General features: G+C 41.8%; 2 protein-coding genes across 2 annotated transcripts in view; both read right to left on the bottom strand.

Moving 5' to 3' along the window:
- Positions 1-3,009: 3,009 nt before the first annotated feature.
- foxl3 (forkhead box L3) lies at positions 3,010-5,543 on the bottom strand. Its single transcript, XM_026177808.2, has 3 exons — positions 5,240-5,543; positions 4,320-4,488; positions 3,010-4,014 (listed from the first exon to the last, which is right to left on the bottom strand). Exons 1-3 carry the CDS (start codon positions 5,344-5,346, stop codon positions 3,541-3,543), a joined length of 750 nt encoding a protein of 249 aa, XP_026033593.1. The 5' UTR covers positions 5,347-5,543; the 3' UTR covers positions 3,010-3,540.
- A 3,255-nt stretch (positions 5,544-8,798) lies between these two features.
- The window catches only part of fam20cb (FAM20C golgi associated secretory pathway kinase b), a 58,142-nt gene continuing 41,275 nt past the window's right edge, over positions 8,799-25,665 (bottom strand). The window contains exons 4-11 of the mRNA XM_026179012.2: positions 17,802-17,894; positions 13,777-13,892; positions 13,057-13,237; positions 12,660-12,769; positions 12,354-12,435; positions 11,295-11,354; positions 10,936-11,086; positions 8,799-10,502 (exon numbers count right to left, since the gene is read on the bottom strand). Of these exons, the coding sequence (XP_026034797.1) occupies positions 10,386-10,502; positions 10,936-11,086; positions 11,295-11,354; positions 12,354-12,435; positions 12,660-12,769; positions 13,057-13,237; positions 13,777-13,892; positions 17,802-17,894 (910 nt within the window). The 3' untranslated portion in view covers positions 8,799-10,385. The remainder of the gene's footprint in view (positions 10,503-10,935; positions 11,087-11,294; positions 11,355-12,353; positions 12,436-12,659; positions 12,770-13,056; positions 13,238-13,776; positions 13,893-17,801; positions 17,895-25,665) is intronic.

Here is a 25,665-nt window from a genome sequence, read left to right as displayed (position 1 = left end):
TGAGAAAGCGATTAAAGACACCCGGTGGTTATTTAACAGGGGCGGGGTGGATTAGGTATAGAAACCAAAGATATTTTTATGCAGCCTGAAATCAGACGTTTAAGCCTGTGGGGATTGACTTACTTTTGGAGCCAGCCACAAGTGACACTTAAAGTAACTGCAGCTTTGGCCACTTTATCATTGCTTCTCTTTTTTTTTTAATTTTAGCACAAGAGATCGGTGTTTGGAGTGCTAAAAATAACAGCTTTAAATAGTACCTTAGTTAGGTTTAAAGTGTTGCTAAACCGCTGTATCTGAACACATTGTTCTCGGCTATGTCAAAATGCGCCCTGTTCTTTTTTATTTGTGCAATTTGTGCATATTTGTGCCTCCAACCAAACCTTTAACCCCCGCTGTCCCCAAAACTTCACTTAACTTGGCATGCATGCCACATGAGAACTGACATATTTAAACAGATATCTGGAAGATTCATGGCTTGCATTTTCATTAAAATGTCAAGCCCTTTACTACATTAAATTGCCTATTTTCCATTTTCTTTCCAAAAACCCTCCCGGTCACTTCCAGTCCTCCCACTTCTGCTGTATTCCTAGAAGGGGCATGCAGCCGAAATATAAACACGTCTCCCAACTGCAGCTGATTGACACGATATGTTGATTTTCTCATTGCTGACACTCACTTGAAGACATTTGAAAATAATAGCATATTCCAGTCTTAAAGCAGCTCTGCACACGTCACGAAACGACAAAAGGCAGAGGTGTGTGTATGTGCAGGTCCTCGGGCTATTTCACTGCTTTTCATTAGTTAGTATACCCTAATATGTCTTGGAAGTGTTTGCCCCACAATTCATTTGCACTTCTGCAACCATAGCTCAAGGAGAGTTTAGACAGTATGGTGCAAAATGCATTTAGATCAAAACACCTAAATTCATCTCCAATCCCATAATTCCCACCACAGCCTCAGTGAAATCCAGTCGCTGCGAACACTCAAGATTAAATGACCTATTTGTGTTTATAATTCACTTGTTACTGATGTTGCAGACCAGTGGTTTCCCAATTTCCTCTACCTGCAGTTCCACTGTTTCTCGCCCTCAGCTGCTCATTTCACCTGGCAGTACGGGCATAATGAAGTTTCAAACAAAATCGTACTTTGTAAATGGAAAATATTGTGGAATTAATTATAAATGACTGGTGCAAAATATTAAAAAGACTGAATGAGGCAAAGAGACGGATTCAGATATTATTATTTAATAGAGGCCATTCATTGGGACACCGCGCCAGTAGCTACACTTTCATATATTCACTGACAACATAATATGTGCATTGACTTTTCGGGCCTCACTGGTGCCTTTCTCTTTCCTCAGACTCCCTTAGCCTTGAAGCACTTTATGCTAAGTTAATTTACCCAAATATATCCGCGGCATCACGGCAGCCGCCTCAACATCAACAACTTTGTTAATGGAAACTTGCTGATCCATAAACGTTTGTGCCGCCACAGACTTTTTGCTGGGGGGCAGCTCACGTATGAATGTTAAAAACCATACAGATCGATGAGGGGCATTTGCAAAAGAGGCATAAGGTGTGTTTAATTATAACTGCGTCAGGGGTTTGTGGGTGTGCGCATGCTGCTGGGGGTGGTGTTGCCGTTTAAGCTTCAGAAGCAAGGGGGGTCTGGTATTTAAATAGGGTCACTCTTGGGCCTCACCTTGCAAGTGTTATGCTATATTAAATGCCACTCATGTTAAGTGTGTTGAAACCCTCCTTTGATGTAGTCAAGACATAATATAAAGGTTAAATTGAAAAATGTCCCCTTCCACAGCGCAGGAACATGCCATGATTGATCTCTCTTGTATAGGAAAGAAATGTTAGGCAGACCTGTTTAGTTAGGCCTCCTTTAAGTGTATGAATACAATATGCTGTAATAAGTGAGTGGATTAGAATTTAAGTGTCAGTCAATCAGGATTTCAAAAGGTCAGTGAAAACAGAATTTGCAAAATGCAGGCTGAAATTAGGTTTAAAATAACTGAATTCCAGCAGAACAGGCTTACTTGACAGCAGACACTTATCATAGTTGGGAAACCTTAGCTATTACTAATTACATTAGCAATGGTGCTAATCTAGTGCTTGTTTTTAACCCTTAAAAAAACATTTAAAAAATGCATATTAAATGTAAGCAGGTTTTGAGTGTACATACAGATAAACTGACCAATTAAAATGGACAGAAATCGGTGTCACGGATGCCAACAATCTACACAATGACTATCCAATGATCATCCTGTCTCCTGATAGGGTGTAGCATGTTAGCACGCTAACATTTAGCCTACTTAGCAACATAAAACTACGGAATACAATTATTATTTAGTGGGTATCAAAGCAATAAATGGAATATAAAATCAAGTTAAGTTTTTTTTAAATAGTATATGAATCAAATTTAAGTGTATGAAATTGGGTATTTGTAATCTGGATTTGTTTAGAACACAAAGGATCCTGAAGCTAAAGCTAATTTGAGTCTAGCACTTACTTATTTACACCTATATGTCTTTCCGTGGTTATACTAAGGCCTGTCTGTAACTAAAAGAAAGACATTTTTTAGAGAGTTCACACGAGATTTTTTGAAAAAAAAGAGAAAAAAAAGAAAAGAAAAGATGCTCAAAAATAAATGTTTTTTTAATCAATATAAAATTAATTTGAAAAATGTTAACATTTCAACCAGAAATGTAATATACTTATTATTATGTTTTTACATGGATGTTAGAGCTTCTCTGATCAGATCAGTTTTTATGTAGAAAATAATAAGATAATTTATTAATTGAAGGTATTAAAAAATACCTATATTAATAAACAAAATATTTCAAAATATTTTGGGGATTAGTATTATTATCATTATTGTTATTTTCTTTTTGGGTAGGGATTTCAGATTGAGCTGGGGTGTAAATAGAGAAAAACAAATTGTGTAAGCCACATTAAAGGGTGTAAAAAAAAAGGGAAACGCTTCAAAGAACAAACCATACAATTTTGGGTTTTTTTCCCCCTTTATATCAACTTTTGATCTGAACATAATCCAATAATTTCCTTTGTCTGATCCACTTTAAAGCAGTTTTACACACATCATAATTGTGCTCACAATTTCTGTGTATATACAGACAGACAAAAATCTATAAATGGTAAATGGCCTGTATTTGTATAATGCTTTACTAGTCCCTAAGGACCCCAAAGTGCTTTACACATCCAGTCATCCACCCATTCACACACACATTCACACACTATAAACCTAGTCTATGTCAGCACTAGACACCACAGACAGTATAATGATAATATCCTTTGCTGAAAGTTCAAAGTTAATCTCTTGGATGAATTCCCACATGTATTCTTAGACTTTTCGTTTAGATTCCACCACACAATACTGTACCTCCTTATTTTGTTTCTGCATTTACATTTTCAAGTAAAATTCCTCTTGGAATTCCTGTCCTCAGATGTCCTTGTACTTCCCAGTTTTAGACACAGACCGTGATGAAATAAGTTTAATGTCTGCTTCCCTCTCCTCTTACAGAGTCCAGAAGTGCAGGTTCAGGTGCTGTGGCTCCAGAACGTGTATTGGCGGCCCTGGGGGCCCTATATGCACGGGGCCATGGGAGGATCTAAGCCCAGACAGGGGCGGATCTGGAGTGGATAGGATGTAGTCAATGCTGAACTTGATCTCTGACTCTGGTTTCCCTTGCTGGGTGGGGTTAGGGATAAGGTGGTTATGTTGGGGACCGGGTCTTGGTCTCTCGGGGTTTAATGGGCAGAGGGTGGATTCGGGCTCAGGACGTCGAGCTGAGGGCGTGTGCTGGTTGCTGTGGCTCTCCAAAGAGTGGAAAGGGCTTTCTCTGGAATCACGGAGGCCAATTTTCATGTTTCTCCGGCGTCTGCGACGGCGAAAGTTGCCGTTTTCAAACAAATCGAGCATGGATTCACAGCCAGTGGCAAAAGTCCAGAAGTTTCCCTTTCCCTTCTCATTGCCCTCAGTCCGAGGAACCTGTGGAAAATAAGACAAAATATGTCCTTATTTACTATAATAATAATAATAATTATTATAATGATAATTGCAAAAGTAATTCTGCTGCTGTAATAGAAGGAACACATCTTCTGTCCTTTATCAGGAAAGTAAAAAATATGTATACGGAAGCTTCTTAATCATGACAACAGAATTGAATAGAACTAAAACCAATGATGCAAATAACTGATGATTTCTTTCTTGAAAAAGCCTGATGGAAACTAAAAATCTGTGTGTGAGATGCACCATTTTTAGTTCTCCCTGCACGCTGTGCTGTAGGTCCTTACCTTGATGAAACAGCTGTTGAGAGACAGGTTGTGTCTGATGGAGTTCTGCCAGGCTCTCTGGTTGGATCGGTAGTAGGGGAATCTCCTCATGATGAACTCATAGATGCCGGACAGAGTGACCCGTTGGTCGGGGCTCTGCTGGATAGCCATGGCTATCAGAGCGATGTAGCTGACACACAAACACACACGCAAACTTTCATTAGGTGAAACATAGTAAGACGAAAAGAGGCAATCAAATGGGGAGAAGAAAAAATATTGACAATATTTTGTCAATATGTAAAAAAAAAAATTCAATATATTCAATATTTTATCTTTGATATTTTATCTTTCATATTTTATCTTTGATTTTGATTTCATTTATTTTACAAAGATCAGAAAGTACATAGATCTTCTACTTGACCCTTTTTAGCAATGATTCTGTTAAAACAACAGTAATTTATATTGGAGAATAATAGTACTGTAAGCACCAATCATAGAAGGCTGTGAGCTCAACAAGACAAAATATAGTTTGTTTTTTCAGCGGTGCTGAAAAATAAATTTAAAAAATCCCCAAAAAAGAAGTCTGGTTTATTTTTCTGAGAAACATTTTGAGTATTATAATGAACTTCACTTTAAAGTTGCAGTTCTAGTTAAATTAAACCAGGTTATCATCAGTTTTGTGTCAGATTCGTAGCACTGGGGAAATAAAAACAACAACAAAAAAACACAAGGCATTTTTCTAAGTAGCATTTTGTCTAACGACCTATTATTAAACTGCTTTTCTATGACTTTACATTGTAAAGAGAGACAAAAAGTCCCACTGGAAAACTGAACTGGACCTAAATGTAAAATATGTCTTTTTGTGTGTATGATTGTGTGTATAATGACTAATACACAAAAAATGGGGGAAAAGAAAAAGATTTATTAATAACCCTCCATACCTGTATGCCGGTCTGCACATTTTCTTCTCTTCGTCCGTGCTGGAAGAAGGGTATCCGTCACCATCGTAGTTGAAACAGTTGAAGGGGTAGTGAGAGTTGTCAAACATATCTACACTTTGACAAGTTTGACGTGTAATCCGAGGTGTTTGGCTCCTCTGAGTGTCCTGGCCAAGGCCCAGCAGCAACACCCTGTCCTGCTGCTCTGCTCTGCCACCATGCTCTGCTCAGCCGGCTGACACTCACTCCGAGCCCTGCTGATGATGGCTGCCTCCAGCCCCCCCCCCCTCCCTCTTTCCCTCCCCTCCTGGTCCCAGCTGCTCTCCAGGAACTGCTGCTGATCTCGAAACTCGCAGCCTCCTCTTACGAGGTCTTTGAACCCTTGCGACCCTCCGTTGTAACACCAGTATTTTCGGCAACCTCTTGAAAAGAACGCTTTTCCCCACCTTTCTTGTTTTTATTTTTGGGTCAGGGCCTGTTTCTAAGCCAGTCCCCTACCTCTGATCGCCGTTTGTTTACACACTCTGCTTTAAGTGGTGGGTGTAGCACTCAAAATCTATGCAAACTCAGATGTAAATCATGCACCTGACTACACTGCAACAGTGTTGCTACAACACAGAGTAGTAGTTGACTTTTCAGAATAATGACTGGAGACTTGAAAGCACATGAAAGAGAATTATAGCTAAGGAGTTATAATATATACTATCTAAACTATATATTATACAGCAGAATGTTTCTCTGTATCAAAACTTGCACTCTACCTTTACCCCTAACCTCCACTCAGTTGTCCTGCATCTGGACACAGCCAGAGATGATGGATGCCCTGCAGGGTATTAAAATCTTTCAAATTTACACTCCCAGATTTTTCCTTGTAATCTCCAGCCCCATCTGACACAGACAAGCGGCATCTTGCGGCTCATTTTGGAGCAATGATACATATTCTCCATCACTTATTAGCAGACCAGTGTGTAAAATAAAGTTTAAATGTAACTCACTTCCAATCATGTAGGACAAATCGACAGCTCCTGGTTGGGGAACTAGTAAAGTGCAACTTTAGGTTTTCAGGTGAGCTTGGCTGTGTTTACTCACTCCTGCGCGCTCACGCAGAGCCGCCACGTTACAGTGAGAATAACGTTGCTGTGAGCGAGACTCAGAAGAGACCGTCAGCTGTCACTGCAGCTTGACAAGTCTTGCGACTCGTGCACAATCATATAAAATCAGTGCAACCTTCTGCTAAGCTCTTGCTGTGCTGATGCAGTCCACCCAGCCTCTCGCTGTACCCGGAGAGAACATACACAGGACAGACTGCTCCTCTCCCCCCTCCCCACCTTCAGCAGGATTCTGGGTGGTCTGCAGGGCTCGAAGGCCGCCTTCATGTTTTATTTTGCTTCTTTTTATAGCTTAATCTCTCCAAATGTACTTAAAAAAGCAAAGCCCAAATCAACAAACAAAATCCTTTGCATCTTTGTTTTCTTTTTCTCTCCGTTAACTCTTTAGGGTGCATGTGTGTGTCCACTCTGGCAGACTTTTTAGCCAACAACGGGAAGTATTGTAGATGCTATCTATAATGTTCTTTAATGGCCATAAATTGTTTCCGTGTCTTTAAAACAGGGAGATGTGTATTCTGAAGGGCTCTTAACGGGGCAATTGGAGCTCTCCTGTGGGGCGACAGAGGCCGGGAAAACAGCCCCAAGGTCCGCCAAGCCTCTGTGTGTGGCCTTTCTGCTGTTGGAGTCACATATAGGTACGCTGGTGCGTACGCACAGACGTTAAAGCAGTGCTTGTGTTTATTTCTGCCGGCTGATCGAGCAGCTGAAAGGTCAAAACCGTGCTTAATTTTCTTGGAAAAAAACGTTGTTCTTTAGTCTTCATCCACAAAAGGATTCACAGTTTTGAAGTGAAGGTAAAAGCAAGATTAACCCTTGACGGTCAGTGTAAGGTGCTGAGCAGCAGATGCCAAGGCGGCACCTTTGTCTCATTAACAAATGTCCTTAAGCAAGTAAAGATATTGCTCTAAAACCTTTTTAATGTCCCCTCGTGTTTTTTTTTTAATTGTATGACTGATTTGAGCTCATTCAGGAGTAGAGCCAAGAAGAAAACGCAGAGCAGTTCAAACATGGCTGTAAACAGGACCGACGGAAGAAAAGGGGCGCAGAGGAGGAGAAGGAGAGGTCACAGTATCAGGCTGGTTTGAACTGAGATCTGATAAGCACCTCGTGGCTCGCTCCCATGACTAGGCTTCCTCTGGCGTCCTGTCTGCGGCCGGCCGCGGTGATTACGGCCCTCAGTAGTTCTCCTCTGGTCACTCTCTGTCCCTCTGATGGTTGTCTCAGATGCAGCTTCCTCCATTCATCACTCTGTCTGCCTCGTTCTGCGTATCTGCGTGTGCGTGCATGCATTTATGTAAACCAACCGAAGAGCCTTTCCGGGGGCTGTTCTGTGAGGAAAGGTTATCAAAACACAACCGTGCACTGGGAACTGTAAACATGGTTATGCACAGATCTGAGGCTGAGGGCCATTTTCTTTTGCACTGCACTGTGCAGCCATCCTCACTGCCACCACCTGACAAATTACACTGGATGATGTGGAGCTCTTCAGTATCACAGGGGTGCCGATTTTCCCCTTTTTAATCTGGCTTTTAACTGTATTTTCAGAAGTATTAGAGCTTGTCTTACTGATGAATACCTGCAAAGCAACAGTTAAACCCCTGTTTTTTCTACAATAGGAAATTCAGTTTTTTACATTGAGTTTACAGTAAAATAAATCTTACACATGTATTTATGTTTTTTACAATTTAAGCTCAAAGAGTCATGTTGATAGATTTCATTCATTAAATAGAGCAGCATTTCTTTTGTGTAGTAAAACTGAGATGCGCTGCTGAAATTGCACCTCTTATTTATATTGAGACGTTTCAGGGATGAAATATACAACTACACTTGTTTACACTCACAGAACTGTGTTTTTATTGGTCTGACCCACTTAAGTGTTTGTGGCACTTGATGTAAAATGAGTTTTACATCTCTGATCAAGAGGAACTGCAATTTACCCACTTCTGCCTTGGCTTCAAATAAATTTACTAACTTTCACAGGTCTCGCAAGTTTGGGGAAATGTTTGGGGCATTTTCAGGTAAAGTACCAACCAAGGAACATTTGCACATTTGTAACGAGTTCTGAAGATTTTTAAATGTTGTTGAAGCACATTATGTGTTTCGTGTAACATGAAAAGGAACAGAAATTACTCCCACAAAACCAAAGGATCCACATTAAAGTTGAACGGGCCAAATCTAATCCAATATCCTATCCTAACTATCCTGAGGACTGAAGGTCAGAAGAAAAAGAGAGAGCTCAGAAAGCTGCGAGGCACTGAGACGGATGAGGAGGTTCACTCTTCTTCTCGAGCTGAGTCAAAATGATCTGGCTCACTAAAAAGAGACGGAAGAGTGCTTTCATATGATTTGTTTAATGACATTTCACATTACGTTGCTTGCTTTGCTTTAGAGAATGAAAAAGACACATTGTTACTGTCAGGAAGAAGTGTGTACGGAGGAAAAAAAGACTCAAATTATGCTGATTTTGTTTTATTGCACTTTTACCATGATGCAAAGAAATTCAAGATAAAATCCACAGAAACGATGAGCGGAATAAAAACAAAAAGAAAGGAAAAAAAAAGAAGCATTTTCACTTCAAGGACACCATCTAAGGTTCTCCGTTGATCCACCCATACATCCATACACACTGTACCGCCCTGACACAGGACTATGGAAACTTAATAAAAACCCCTTATGGAACAGATGGAGTCAGCACACATATGTAGACCTCTGTGTCTTATCTATAGCTCGTACCCAGGAGGAGCTTAACCCTTTCTGCTATGAATCCAGACATTCAAGTATTTCTATCATTGCACAGGCACTAGATTTTTCCTAATGTAATATATTAAACTTTCAGCCAGTGACTGAATCATCGACATCAACAGTTAAGCTATGTGCTGCTGGTAATGAATGAAATATACATCCTGAAAAATAATCTCTCCACAACAGCAACATCTGGACATCAAATATATATTACAAAGAAACATTAGTGTCACATTTGGCTTTTGGTACCATAACTCTAACCGCATTTCTGTTGCGCTGAAGGCAATAAAGTTGGGGGAACAAAAAAAAATTGTAAATGCTGTAAACACAGGTGGCGATGTGTGGTGCCTGTAAAATGGGACTGCCAGTACCCGGCAGCTGGCCACCCTTTTCCCACGTGCTCAGGTTGCCCTCTTGTGGACAAATTAAGGAAATTCAGCTTTAGGACAAAGAAAAAAGGAAAAATATGTTACTGATTAGTATTCATTTTGAACAATAAATAATAAATACTCTCTTAAGGACATGTAACATTTATGGGCAATAATTCATGGGCTAATCCAGGAGTAAACCTGTACTCCACTCCAGTCGAATATTTTTCATCGTCCAACTATGAGATGCTGAAACGGCTCAGCAGGAATAAAGTTAAAAAATAAAAATCGCAGCAAATCAATATCATTTTCATAATGACGATAACAGGAAGTCCCCTTCTACCTCTTCCAGCCACCCTGATTGATTAACCATAATGCTTGCAATATTCAACAGCAGGTAGAAACACATAATTCAGCATGTGAAGAGGAGGGGGCCGGATTCTTTTACGAGTCCCTCGGAATTCACTGAATTCAAAAAAACAGGTCCTGAACCAGAAAGGCGAGAGAAGGCGTCCTTTGCAAGACTTTAGCGGTTTGGTTGGTCGGCGGGGTCGGCTGTGGTGGTACACTAAACTCAGGGTTGGATTTTTCAAAGGAGTCTAGGTGGTGGGTTCGGTTCTGCTAAGCCCCGGATCGGTCCAGAAATCTTCAGCATGTCTCGGGCATCAGTACAGTTACAAGTTATTGCACTGTTCTTTTTTTCAGTGCTATCCAGCAGGCGTCCTCTTCTGCGCAGCCTATTACCTCGGGCAGGTGGGCTTTCCTGTAAGTTCAGCAGAATTTAAGCCCTCGGAGAAATTAAGCACAGATGGAGTTCATCTGCGTTACAGGATTCCAGTTCAGTTTAAAGGTAGACTGGGTTTGGTCCGTCCAGCCTCAAATCTCCAGGTAGTCAGTCCAAGTCCTGCCGCCAAGCGCCCCCCGCGGCAGCTACCTCCTTCTCGGGCCGTTGTGGGCGTGGTCTGTCCCTTGGTATCCCTGGAGGTCGTCCTCCACCACGTAGCTGTATCCCTCCTTTTCGATGCAATCTGACAGCACATTTAGCACCTGGTGACGAGAAAACGCCAAGCTTTTAGTACACGGTGAGCTTTTTTGTAACCACTACGTACTGACTAGCTTTTCCAAGAACAAGAGCACAGTGACACCACTCTCAGACCTCTGTGGTACTGCTGATGACTCGTCAAAGAGCCGAGACTTCCAGTTCGTGATCTCTTATTGTTTATGAATGAAAAGAAACGAGGGAAAATCTGGGATTAAGAATTTGAGACTGCATTTAAGCAAATGTGTTCCTCTTTTGTCCTCCAAACACACTTTCTACTGGTCAATGACTCCCGGAAATCAAAGTCTTCAGTCACTTCTAGCTGCTGAAAAACATTAAGTAATTATCAAATGAATGTGTTTACTGACTGTTTATAGTTTCAATTTATTACATTCAATAGACAATCCCAAGCAAACTGCTTTATGAGTGTGAAGCACTGACCTGGCGCAGTCGTCGGTCCATGGCGTCCAGATGTGGCTGGATGAGGATGGGAGAGAGGCGGTCCCTCACCAGGGACTCTGCCATGAGCACAGACAGCTTGTATTCTTCCTTAGCCAGCAGCTGCAGTCGCAAGTGGGTAGACTTCCTTACCCTGCAGAAAGAGAACAGCCGGGGGAAAAAAGAGTCAGCGCTGCCACACGCTTTACATCTCTGCCTCTGCTCAGCAACACTCACACCAAAATACAACAACACCCCACGTGCACCTTTACTAGCCTCATGCAGATTATAATTTTTAAATAGGTTTTTTTTCCTTCTATATTACACTATCCTTCCAGAACTATCAAAAATGAAGACCTCACCTGCAGCACTGGTTCAGTGGCACCAGGATGGACAGCTCATCATGCGAGTGTTTTCCAAAGCTGGGATGGAAAAGCATAAATAAGTGTGCAAAATGGGATGTGGTTCCAGATTTCTGTGCATCATGTCCACAACACCTGAGCATTCTTTTTTTGTTTCACTTATTTGGTTTAATTTGAATGGCCAGAAAAAATTAAACATAGCCTGTTACGATTTTCCTTAATTTATGTGTATACTGTTGCAATGGTGGATGCTCACATTTCATATACGAGCAAGTTTTAAATATGAAATCAAGTCTTATGAGCCAAAAGACGAAACTTCAAAGCGATATAAATTTTTTCAGCTTACGACAGTTTTTTTAAATTACATTTTTTGTTTTTTATGATGTCATTGAGAGCTGATATCCCTTATTCCTTATCTCAGATATACAGCGCTGTTTGTGGAGCTCCAGAGATGCTAACAGTTAATTATGCAAAGCTGCTCTAGTAGAGTCCAGAACTGAAATCATGGTGTCATAAATTAGTATAAGGACTTTAAACATCCATCCATTTTCTTCTCCTTATTCAGGGCCAGATCGCAGGGGGCCACAGCTTAAGCAACGAAGCTCAGGGCGTCCTCCCGATAGGACATGCCCGATACACCTCACTCTAGAGGCAGTCAGGAGACATCATTGTTAGATAGCCAAACCACCTCGACCGGCCTACTGTGAGACCCTCTCAAATGACTGCACAACCTCAAACTAAGCGAGAGTTCAGCTGCCCTTTGGAGCACGCTCATTTATGACGCTTGTATCTGTGATCTCATTATTTCGGTCACTACCCAAAGCTCGTGATCATAGGTGAGGGTAGGAATGTAGATTAACCAATAAACTGACAGCTTTGCTTTTACGCTCTGCTCTCTCTTCACCACGATGCACCAGCGCAGCGTCTGCATCACTGCAGCCAAGCCCTCCTTCATGAACAAGACCCCACGATACTTAAACTCCTCTATTTAGAGCAACAACTCATCCCTGACCCGCAGCGGGCACTCACCCATTCTAAACTAAAGCTGCACTGACTCACCCTCTGCCATTGTCTAGATGGATGATGAAGGTCTCATTTCCAAACTTTTCAAATGTCTCATAATGGTGGCGATCCATGTTTCCTGTTAAGAAAGAGGAAAACAAAAAACAAATCAGCTAGTGGATGTTATGATATATGAGTAATATACCTGCTTATAAGGCTACATACTGTATAAAAGTACAAAAAAATAAAAACCACTGATGGCAGTAGAGTCGTGGATGATAACGTTCGCTCGACTGAACACTAAACAATCCGACTTTTCGGTGTTGGTAGAAAACTGATTCTCGTCTTATGTCAGACACTCACCCATGAGGAAGTCAAAGATGGTCATGTCCATAATGTCCAGCAGTCGTGTGCCGCTGTCATAAGGTGGAGTCTGTTTGACCTCCTCACAGTAGTCTGGGTCCACCTCCCATCTGAAGAAACGTTTAATACTTTTAATTTTTTTGCATCTGATTTGGAAAAATTTCCCTTTTATGCTATGTACTTTTAGATCTAAGCGTTTTTTTCCTGCGTCGTAATAAGATTGAAATTAATGCTGTATAGCCAGCATTGACCTCTTGCACAGCTCTTACGAATTCATGCTGCTGGTAACTGTCAGTGACTTCAATAAACACCTCCTGATGCAGTGAATCGCTCAGTATTTTCTTCTACTGAACGCGTGCGAATGCAAGAGTGTCTGAACACGGGATCGACGTCTTACTCTGCCTTCTTCCGTTTGTGGTACGAGCGTCTCCATGGGTTCCTCCAGGTCTTGCGTTTGGCAAGGGCCAGATCCGGGAGGAAGGCGGCCAGAGATCCTTCTATCTGGTCAGGTTTACCACACAGAGCGTGCTCAGTGGAGCAGTAGTAGGAACACTCTCCATAGAAGCACACATTGTTGGCTAAAAGTCAGAAAAATAAAAGCAAACACATTCATACACTAATACTCTGATCAGCCACTCAGTGCTAAATACTTAAAGAGTCACTGCACTCTTCTTCTCTTTTTGTCAGTCGGTCCACATATATTTAAAGACCATTTTCCACCCGATCGAAATTACCTGGGGATGCTCGCTGACCTGTATTAATTGCTGAGATTGTCAGTAATTTTAATCCAGTGACAATTTTGCTCGTGTATAATATGTAAAGCTGCATTGCTAATTAACTGTCGTGCTTTGGCACAAGGTAAAGTCCCCTGATAATACTAATCCCATGCAAATGAATATCACAGCAATTCAGGCCAAAAGACTTGCTCTACATTATGATCAAGGAGGTGCTTGATTTTTGCTGTGCTTTTGCATTTTTTGAGGGGGGATGTTAAAAAATCTTTCAAGGTGTTCTTCTGACATCAACAATTCAGATCATCAGCAGCAGACGTTTGGGAAACTGCACATGGACACGAGCGGTTTTTGGAAGAGAAGCTAAAAATAATCTAGATGTGTACCTGGTGAAATGAAGAAGGTCCTCCAGAGCTTTTTATCTCGTGTAACATCGCGGATCTCTTTTGTCATGTTAGCTAGTCGGCCGGCTACAGGAGGGACACGACGGAAGTCCAAGATCCTACAGGATGGAGACAAATACTCAGGGTCATTTGACTTCAGTGGCAGCCCACCAAAAAAGTATGAAAGCGATGAGTGCACGCGTCCAAACAAAAGATGCATTAACCGTGGTTATTTGGATCTGGACCGTTCGTCAACAGTGTTGGTAGTTGCAGTAATTGCAACAAGACACAGGTCATTATTTTAACCTAATGTTTCACTCTATGCATGGACTATAATAATATAAGCAACAACTGAGTCATAATTGAGTAAAATCTAAAAGCACAAATGTGATTTAGTTAGTTCAACTTTTACTGTCAAACATCAACCTAGAGGCCAGAATAGGGCTGCCAAAGGATACCAGATGACCCCTCCCTTCATTGTCCTTTGAAAATCTGCAGTGTATTGAACTTCTATGTGTGAACAGCAGCAACAGGGACCAGCTGTTTGTAATGCAGAAAAGCTTTTTCACACCAAATGGGAGGTGAACTTACAATCCCTCACTTAGAGGAATCACTACTTCATCCGTTATGCCACTGGAGCGAAATACCTGTACTGTCATAGAGAAACCTTATGTGATTGAACCTCACTACCAGAAGGGGGCACTGTGACACAAGTACCAGACAGTTAAGTCACATGCTGGTAAACCTCCCTGTGGTTTTCATGTGGCTGTGGTCCTACATTAAGCTATTTTTTAACTTCAGTGCAGCTTTTTATTGCCTTAATATGCTGAGAGATATAAGTTTCCAGTGCATTCTAATCTATTTCTGGGTTTGTGTTTTTGCATCATTTGACTGGAAACCAGCCCAGATGCGCATTTGAGAAAGGTTTAATATGGCGTGAATGTCTTCCTGCATGTATGCAGCCACCCAACTACAGCACCAGCATGGGCTCTTTAAAAATTGATACCTCTGACAACACCTAATGGCCAAAGCCCGAGGGCAGGGAGACACGAGGAGACAGACTGATTAAATGAAATGAAGGCGCGGGAATGAGAGAAGAGAGATGCAGCGATATGGGAGAACAAGCCCATCATACAAATGATGCCATCAAGTGTGTTGGCGGGTGCAGTGACACAGACACGTGCAGTCTCTTTCCTGCTCTCTGTCAAAGAGACAGAAGGACACAGGATGCGGTGTTGTACGGTGCTGTTTGGCCTGCTGGGCCTGGGCTTGCTGCCATGCTAAAGGGAACAGCTAGTGCTGGCTTCTGCCTCTTTTATCGCTCACACACATTTTCTTCCATCTTCGTCCCCTCTGATAAGCCCAATTCCCACAGTGCCCATTTCAAACTTGCGTTATATTTAGTTTGGGTTTAAGAGAACCTGCTAGAGCCATGAAATGAACAACAGTGGGAATCGCTGCTTCCCATATTCCCAGCTGAGAAAATGTATAAGACCCAAGTGGGTCTCGTGAGATTGGGGCTTATATGGTTTAATATTTTAAGGTCACATTTGGCCTTGTATGACTTTAAATCTGCTGACTACCTAATGCAGCACTTCCCAGTTAAATCCAATCACATTATTAATGATGCCTAAAGCAGTTTAGCCCATATAGGAAAAGTCATTGTCAATGTTGGTGTGTGTATGCGTGTGCGCGGCTGTGCTAGTGATGCTTTAAAAGTGCCTGTGCGTGTGTGTGTGTGTCTGTGGGCCCCCCTGGGAGGCAGTGTAGCCTCAGCCTCTGCACCAGCAGCAGCAGCTGCAGCTCTCTGGACAGGCTCTAATTTAGAACAGACAAAATAAGGAAAAAAATTAAGCGCTGCTTTTGGCAAACCCTGCCTGGCTTATATTTAGAATGGCACAGGGCCTTTCGTGCCTTTGGTTTCCTCTTCTTCCCCTTAACCCACACATATGCTGGAGCATATTTTCATGTGTGTATGTGGAGAGGAGGACCAGATGTGAAGCAGACTGGTGAAGAACGCCACTTCTAATGCAATTCCAGATGAACTGTGTCATTGTGCCTAAAGGAAAAGCAGATTCACCATCACGGCCTTCTATGGCCCTATTGTGTGTAGACGTGTGTGTGTTTGTGTGTAGGTGCGCAAGACCTCGGTATCATCTCGTGTCAGCACAGAGGAGCACCAGGATTCAGACTACAACACAAGCCCTCTGCTCGTAATAGCAAACAGCCACAGTGACGTCAGCACGACTTTAACAGCAACGCACTAAAACTCATTGCTCTCGCTCGTCGATCAGAGGCCCTCGCGAGGATTTCTCTTTTCATTAAAGTCTCTCCAGCAGCCGGGTGGGCCGTAAAGTACTAGCCTGGTAAAGGCAGTGAAGTCAGAGAGCTTGGTTGTTAGTTAAGCAAGGAGGCTGTAGTCATTGTTCAGTCAGATGCTAGCTGCAGGAGTTCAGCATTCATCCGTTATGACTCATGGCCTCTCGGAGCTCACAGCTTCTGCTGGATGGGTCAAACTCGCACAATTCACTGTGTTTGGGTGAAAAAAAAAAGAGTTTCTGAGGGACAGGAAGCAAATGTGAAAATAAGTGCAGAAGAATATGGAAGGTTTTCATCCACACGGCGTAAAGACTATGTGTTGCTATACTTGGGGTGACTTCAATCGGCTATATTCTTTTTCCTCATTCAAACCTTTAAAAACAGGTAGAATGGCAACATTTTGATCTTTCTATCCTGTGATATTGTAATAACCAGATTATGCTAATCGAGCAATTATGTAAGAGAATTCACGCATTAATTAGCAAGGCTTCGTACGAAATATGGAGAATATTCACACGAGCACACGTGTCTTAAAGCGTTACTGTAAGACACCGGTACACGGATCTGGTGTTCCTCCCAGGCGGTTAATGAGCTGACACGAGGACAGGCAAAAAAGAAATAGCAATCAGGGAGGAACAAAGCCCTGCAGGATGTTGGCCCTCGCGGGTGGAAAAAATACTTGGGAGGTTAGTGTAAATTTAAGAACATGAGCTTTTTTTCTCCCCTCCTTATTAAGTCTGAAGTGTTTGTAGCAACAGGGCTGTTTCTGGGTGTTATGGTGCTCAAGGCCAGACACCCACTGCTGCCCCTGAAGGAAGAGGCCTTTTCACAGCTAATTCTTTAACGTTGTTTCAGTTAAATTGAGCTTTTGCCTTCTGGTTTGTGCCAAGCTGCATCTTTCCTTGTTTTAGCCACGTTCCAAACATGTTGGACCCAGGAAGCTGAATAAAAGTGTATTTTTATTGTGTTTCCTTTTGCTTTTTATAATGTGTTTTAATGAAGACGTTTATACATTTTACAAATAAAAATCTGCAACTCTGAATCCCTCTGCACTTTAATAAAGTTAAAGGCCTTACATTTGCTTTGCATGTCAGAATTTTTAAGCTAGCCACAGTACCGTTGCTCACAAACAAGACTGTATGTTACCCAATAAATTGCCCTTGCAAAAACAAAACAGTCTGCTTTTGAGTTCACACCAACTCTAATGTCAAAAACCAACAAATTACAAATCAAAAATGTTGTGATGTTGTCGATGAGGTGACTGCCTCATCGACACATGTTTAGGTTCAATCTGAATTCATCAGCTGGGTTATGGAAAAAGAAAAAGATGCCATTGTTTTACATTTTAAAAGTAAATAGGTAAGTTGGAATTTCACTGTTTGAATTGCTTTATGGTTTTATTCACTTTAAAAAAAAAACAGATATCTTGCCTGTTTTTTTAAGGTTTTAACTGAAATGACTGGTTGGGCATGTCAATCTAGTGACAGTGATCTGTGCCTGTACAGGCACATAAAATTCAGAATAAAACATTTACATTGAAAAGGTCTATCTTCTCCTTTATGGTGATGTGTAGCTCGCCTGCGGCTGATAATCTTGTCCTTTGCAGCAAGGTACGGAAAAGCTAAAATCTTTTGATCTTCTGCTTTATATGAGGGACTGGTGGTTTTCAAAAAGTCTCAGAGTATTGTGCCAAGCTAGTGTTCACCTACTTGTCCAGATGAAAGGCTGCAATTTCAGCATTGTGTCTTTCAAAGTCAGAAAAATAGAAGAAATCTGGCGGCGTTTCCTGCTCCCGGGTCTGCCTGCAGGAACACAAGAAAGAAAAAAAGCACAGTTAGCTGAGGGGTTACACACACACACACACACACACACACACACACACACACACACACACACACACACACACACACACACACACACACACACACACACACACACACATATCTTATGCATAACCAGCAACCTGCAGCGATTTGACACTACGCATCAAGCTATGCATGCATTTCACTGTTCTCAATGATTAATTAGCATGGATACAGAAAGAATCGAGCTGCAGGCAATCAAAATGACCAGAATTCAGTGTCACAGTCTTTGACGGGTGCACTGAACATTAACCCATAACGCATTTCCACAGATGTCTCACTCCACAGCAGCCCAGTCAGTGATAATCCGCCCAGGCTTTACACCTGTACAGCTAATACTACAAACACCATTTGTGAGTAATAACATAGGCACAATAAACCAGTGTCCTTGCCTCACAAAAAGACCCTCGTCAGAGTTACCCAGGGTGTTTTGTGGGGCAGCGAGAAGGCGGGGACAACTCAAGGTCAAAGACTTTCTACTGAAGCATCCGCTCCTGTTCTCACCCTGTACCTATTTCTGTCCAGCTCTGATCCTTCCCTCTCTTAAAAAAACTGCATTCCATACACATTCTGCCTTAAAGCTCTTACTGGAGGGAAAAGAGGCTCTTAAAGGCTTAAATCCAAGAGCTGATGGAACATGGGCCAGGATGGAGAAGGACAGGCTGGATGGCTGCGGTAAAAATAAGAGGGGGAACGGGGGTCAAAGGAAGCAGAGGTGAAAAGAATTCCTGAGAAGATGCTGCTTATAGAAAATATGTAAATATATATAAAGAATGCAAAGAGAGCCATGAAACTTTCTTCTTTTATACACTCTGCCTTCTCTTTGGTATTTTTTTTGTTATTGACAACAGTAAATACTTTCCAGGAAGGCAGCTGAGTGTAATGATTTGGACTGCAGCCTCTGCCATTTCTACTTCAGCTAGTTGAGGGAGGATAAGAATGGAAACTATCTTGGCAACTTCTCTTTCTCTCCTTCGCTCTCTATTCCCTCTGGATGGCTCTCTCTGTTTATTTCACTCAAAATCCTCTATCTCACCTCCTCTGCTTCACTGCTCTCCCTCAGAACTGTTTTCTCTAGTTTCGTGTGTGTGTGTGTGTGTGTGTGTGTGCGCGCATTCACGGCTTAATACTTTCTATCTGTCTGCATCTCTCTTTTTCTCTCTCCAGTCCATCCGTCACTCCCTTCCTCAGCTGGCTGGCTGATTGTAGCTCCACAGCTGCGTGGCTGACATATGCACCAGTCATTAACTAACCCAACATGGAGCCCAGAAACACTCTCATCCACTAAACCCTCCCCACACCAATTTCCTCTCCTTCTTTATCTTTCTTGTTCTGTCTTTCTAAAATCTATCCCCATCCTCAATCTCCCCTGCGAACATTTGACAGGCAGCCTCGTGCAGATGGGTGGCCAAGTTTGACTGCAGCAAGCAGAAAAGTTTGAGAGTGAATCCTGCGTCAAAACTGCCCAAAATACAAGAATATTGCTTTTTAAAAAGACGTTCGGCTTGTGTTTTCGCATTAGACGACTACGTTCAGCATCTAAAGTTAACATAAGCAGTCAGTTATTCCTCCTTTAACATTCTTCAGTCTTTGCTTCCTCACTCTCTGCCTCTCTTTTACTCTCGGCCTCACTCCCGAGCGGTCATTGAGACTCTGCCAGTAAAGGCCAACCGCTGTCTCTTGATTGTATCGCTCTCTCCTTCTGGATAGCCTCGCTTCAGGGACACAGCTCTCGCTCCACACGAAGGAAAAAAATGAAATGATGAAGGCGGAAAGCAGCGTCTATTTACCCCCAACGCTGCTCAGCAGCTCTGCGACACAAAAAAATATCATTCACGCCGACACATTAAGCAGCTACTTTATCAACAGCGGCGTAAAGTCAGGTGCTGAATCTATTGTTTGCCAAAACGACAGGGGGACCGGCCTCCAATGAATAAATGAATTTTGGAGACTAAAATGTGAAGAGGTAATGTTTACATGCACGCAGTTGGTCAGCAAAGCTTGGCATACAGAAGCAAAGGAAACAGGAAGGAACAACAACCAGTGCAATGCATCCACCTACCAAAAGTAAAGCTCACTAACAAAAACTATCTTTTTATTTACAACTGAACAACATAAAAGCTTTTTAAATGTACTTCAAGCGCTGCCTTGTTGTCCAAGTTCATTAACCAAAGAAAACCTATAACACTGGCACACTTGTAACTCAGTTAAACTGATGGCAAAACCCAAGCATGCATTTTCTATAAGAGGGATTCCAAACACATTGCTCTTTTACAATTTTATATTTCTTTTTGAATTTAAGGGTTTGTTTTGAGAGTTTTATATTATCTGAGGTGAAGCTGATAAATCCTTATTAGCTGTACTGGGCCAACCTGTATTCAAGTGGGTGGAAAACTGACCATTCAAGGCTGGCTGACGTGATAATCACCTGTTTAAAATGTATCAAAGTTTACAGTTATCAGTTAGTTGCATGTTTGCTTTAGGTGACAGGCGGATGCACCTCCACTATATTGAGTCAGTACCAGACCATTCTCACCATGTTTGCGGTGCTGTTTAGTCTTTTTAATGGAATTACACGACAAATGTATCTATCTGTGCATGCAGTTGCCCTAGCAACCTCGTCAAGAAGCCTGTGCTCCAATTTTGGCAAGTAGATATTTATTCATATAATACTAAATGCTGATTAGAAGACGGGTATAGACGCACCTTGCAAACCATATTCTCTTGTCTTGGCCGATATTATCAGCTGATATTACAGAACTGTCGATATATTGGTATCACCAAATATAATTATTTGAAAATGAATATAATTTCATATTTCAGTTTTTAGCAGATAAAGGCAAATGGCTTAATTAAGAATTGAGGTGCGGTATGGGGAAGGCTAAGCAGACTGAAAAAAAGTAACCTGCAACACTTTTATTCTTAGCTGCACTGCCACATTATCTTAGTAAGGACTTGTAAATAACCACAAATAACAAGTGTAAGGGAAAAGAAAAAATATATCGGCTGATATATCAGATTTTTCAAATCCCCAAATACCTAGGCTCTAGTTTGGATGTAATCCTCTTTGGCTCCAAAGTTAACAAGATGGCGATGCCCAAAATCATAAACATTTTGAATGTTATGGGCACATTGTGATAAGATGAGAAAGCAGTAGATAAAATACCCCTTTAGAAGGAACGAAAGCTGATCCCCAGCCCTGTTTGGGAGACTGTTGTGTAGTTTAAAACAAAGATAATGTAAAAGAAAAAATACTACAAGGAAACGTGTGTTACTGTAGCCCTAACTTGCCAGTGTTTCATGACTGTGCTGACCATACAGGAGCGTAGTCATGGAGATTTCTTGGAGGATAAGAATGAACAAACATTCTAGTGCGATGATTCATGGCCACTCAGCCTTAAAGAAACTCACTAAAATACTTCACGTAGTCGTGCTACACTCCTCTCTCTGTATAGGGGAAGAAACCACAATAAGGTGCTTTATTCGTGAGTGCTCCACAGACCCAACAATAAAGCTTGTCCAAGGTGCATATGCTTGAATCACTGCTGTTCTCTATGATGGTGCGAATAAGAATATAAGAGCCCAGCAGTATATGTTTATACTTGAGACAAATATCTCTGCCTGTGGCCTGGCTTGATATGTGGCTTCACTGATGCTCTCCTCTCACTGAATGCCAGCCAGGAAGCAGGAAGGCTGGATAATTACCACAGTCCACAACCAATTCAAATGTCAATAAAGTTATTTAGAGCATGTCATTTTGCCCCCCCTCTGCCCCGCCGCCGAGTGAGAGCGGGAGGAAAAAGGGTAAAGAGAGGAAGAAGTGAAGGAAGGACGCGAAATAAATTGCGACGAAAGGTTAAACAGGCAGATTAGCAGTGATGACACGGAGGACGAGCTACGGTACGTCTCTCAGGTACCTTTGAACTCACAAATACGCAGTTTTGTATTATGTAACATTGTGTTTGAGTCGTGGAACACAAGCACCTGTGTTCTGGAAAATCTGCGCGCGTCCTGATCAAACAAACCATTAAGGGCACGTTACGAGGGAAGCGTTCCATCAAAGCATGGTAGAGGAAACATACATAAATGCATGACCACATAATAAAGTCTATAAATGTTTGAGTACACAGTATGCACTGAGTTCAAAGGAAACTGTGAGGAGGGCAGAGATGTCGGCTGCTCGAAAGCTACTCGCCCTTTTCATTTTGGACTGCCTGCTCGAGCCCAACCTTTAAAATATTTACAAATCCACGGCGGACTCGTGCTGAACGAATCGTAGATATCTACAGCATGCATTTCTTCTCCTCCTCAGCAAGAGAAAAGTAACAGTATATTTAGAACTAGCTGTCTTTCTACACCAAACATCAGCTCCTTTATCATCACAAGCAGGTGAGATGCACTGAGCCGAGCATGCCCACTGTGACCCTGGCCCTGCTGTAAACACATAGTTTACACTGAGTAGCCAGACAGTTTCTTGGCTCTGCTCCGAGGGGCCCCCGGCAGCCACCGGGGCAGCGAAAGTCTATTAGCAAACACACAGCAGTGTGAAAACATAAAGGTGAATGAAAGCGCTGCATCTGGAAAATCTACCTGTGCATACAGGACATAGTTGACCTGTGAAACACCAGCGAGACACAGAGAATGGGGGGAAAAGGTGTTTCCATTTGACCTGCTATTGACATCAAGTCACAGTATTTTAATAAGATCTGCAAATAAAAATCTAATCATTAGATTTAATGATCAGTTGAAGCTGAAATAAACACACCGAGTAACCTTGTAGTGATACACTATGACTATTTTATTGTACCCTTATGAGAATTTATTCTTCAGTAAATTTCCCTAAGGGTACAATAAAGTATATAGTATCGTATCATATTAGATCTCCTGCCCTGTGTAAAATTATCTCCGACCAGCCACTATTGCAAATTGTCTGAATGGCCACATAAGTGAGCTATTACAGGATTCCCTAAATTTCCCATGGTACAACTCAATACCAGCTCTCTTTTTAAAAGTTCTTCTGCGTGGTTAGTAACACGCAACAACCTCAGGGGTTTAATAATAAAGCCAGCATGAAGGCCCAAAACTGCAGTTCCTTAAATGGCCACTTGAGGCAGGCTGACATTAAAAGCAAGTCAGTCATAGTAGATTCACGTGGTAAAATAGCCATCTTGACAGTAGATATAAACATACAGTTGTCAAAGTTCATGAGAGTACACTAACAAAATTAATGTGTATGGTGTATTCAAAAGGAAAGGGGAAAGCCACATACAACAAACTTGCATCTGAAAAAAACCACCAGCCTTATGTAACAATATCCTTTGGACAGTTGGGATGAAAGAGGAGATGGCTGGCTTTAATGTGCAGTGATAGAAAAACCAAACACAGCATAGCAGAACAAAGACCTCATACCTGCTGCGAAGCACGGTGGTGCAGGGATTTTAGCTTGTTTTGCTCTGTATACTTAAGTATACAGTGGTCCCTCGCTATGATGCGGTTCACCTTTCGTGGTCTTGCTGTTTCTCAGGTTTGTTTTTTTTGTTTGTTTTTTTACAGCGCATTGTGTTCTGTGTCCTGATTGGCTGTAGACCACTGTCAATCAATCTTGTGCCGTGTCTTCTGTACAGTACAGCATGTGTTCAGCTTGTCACATTTACATAAATCTTCGATTGCTAGCAGTGTGACTCTGAAGTGCTGTACTGTATATTTGTTTTTTCTCCCCAACAAACACAACAATGTCGACGAAACATTTTGCACCGTCAAAGGCAACCACAGGTGCATTTAGTTTCATTCTATAATACAGGGAGTGCAGAATTATTAGGCAAGTTGTATTATTGAGGAATAATTTTATTATTGAACAACAACCATGTTCTCAATGAACCCAAAAAACTCATTATTATCAAAACTGAATGTTTTTGGAAGTAGTTTTTAGTTTGTTTTTAGTTTTAGCTATTTTAGGGGGATATCTGTGTGTGCAGGTGACTATTACTGTGCATAATTATTAGGCAACTTAACAAAAAACAAATATATACCCATTTCAATTATTTATTTTTACCAGTGAAACCAATATAACATCTCCACATTCACAAATATATATTTCTGACATTCAAAAACAAAACAAAAACAAATCAGCGACCAATATAGCCACCTTTCTTTGCAAGGACACTCAAAAGCCTGCCATCCATGGATTCTGTCAGTGTTTTGATCTGTTCACCATCAACATTGCGTGCAGCAGCAACCACAGCCTCCCAGACACTGTTCAGAGAGGTGTACTGTTTTCCTTCCTTGTAAATCTCACATTTGACGATGGACCACAGGTTCTCAATGGGGTTCAGATCAGGTGAACAAGGTGGCCATGTCATTAGTTTTTCTTCTTTTATACCCTTTCTTGCCAGCCACGCTGTGGAGTACTTGGACGCGTGTGATGGAGCATTGTCCTGCATGAAAATCATGTTTTTCTTGAAGGATGCAGACTTCTTCCTGTACCACTGCTTGAAGAAGGTGTCTTCCAGAAACTGGCAGTAGGACTGGGAGTTGAGCTTGACTCCATCCTCAACCCGAAAAGGCCCCACAAGCTCATCTTTGATGATACCAGCCCAAACCAGTACTCCACCTCCACCTTGCTGGCGTCTGCAAGATATCTCACTATTTGACTTTTCTGAGCCTGTCAAGTCCTTCTTTTGACCCATTTTGCCAAAGGAAAGGACGTTGCCTAATAATTCTGCACACCTGATATAGGGTGTTGATGTCATTAGACCACACCCCTTCTCATTACAGAGATGCACATCACCTAATATGCTTAATTGGTAGTAGGCTTTCGAGCCTATACAGCTTGGAGTAAGACAACATGCATGAAGAGGATGATGTGGACAAAATACTCATTTGCCTAATAATTCTGCACTCCCTGTACTAGACTTACTTTTCTATAGTAGTGAGGGGTTTTGCAGCCTTAAAACATCTGTAATAATTGTAAAAAATAAAGTTGGCTACTTCGCGGATTTCACCTATCGCGGGTTATTTTTGGAACGTAACGCCCGCGATAATCGAGGGACCACTGTACAGCAAAAATTGAGTCATGCAACAGGACAATGATCCTGAGCACAGCAGCAAATCTACAACAACTGAAATCAAGGTGTTGGAACGACTCAGTCAAGTCCACACCGCAGCCTGACTGAAAGGCTGCGGTGTGGACTTTAAGAGAGCTGTGCATAAACCAGGGGTGTCCAACTCCAGGCCTCAAGGGCCGGTATCCTGAAGGTTTGAGGTCTCACCCTGGGTCAACACACCTGAATCAAATGATTAGTTCATTACCAGGCTTCTGGAGAACTTCAAGACATGTTGAGGAGGTAATTTAGCCATTTAAATCAGCTGTGTTGGATCAAGGACACATCTAAAACCTGCAGGACACCAGTCCTTGAGGCCTGGAGTTGGACACCCCTGGCATGCCCACAAACCTCAATGAACTGAAGCAACATTGTAAAGAAGAGTGAGCCATAATTCAGAGAGCGATCAAGTCATCCAGAAAAAAATTACATCAAGTTATTGTTGCTAAAAGTGGTTAAATCATGTAGTATACTTTGGTGCATATATATAGGAAAGTATAATCCCAGCCTACCTGTTAGGCACCACCTCTGAACTAGACTTTTCAAATGCAAACTTCTGACAAAGAAATATGATTTCCTGTGCTGTTACCTGCATTAACAGCCTGTTAGAT

This window comes from Astatotilapia calliptera, chromosome 8, assembly GCF_964374335.1.
Source record: "Astatotilapia calliptera chromosome 8, fAstCal68.1, whole genome shotgun sequence".
NCBI classification, from domain to species: Eukaryota; Metazoa; Chordata; class Actinopteri; order Cichliformes; family Cichlidae; genus Astatotilapia; species Astatotilapia calliptera.
The sequence above is the reverse complement of the archived record's forward strand: the minus strand, read 5'-3'. Positions and strand labels throughout refer to the sequence as shown.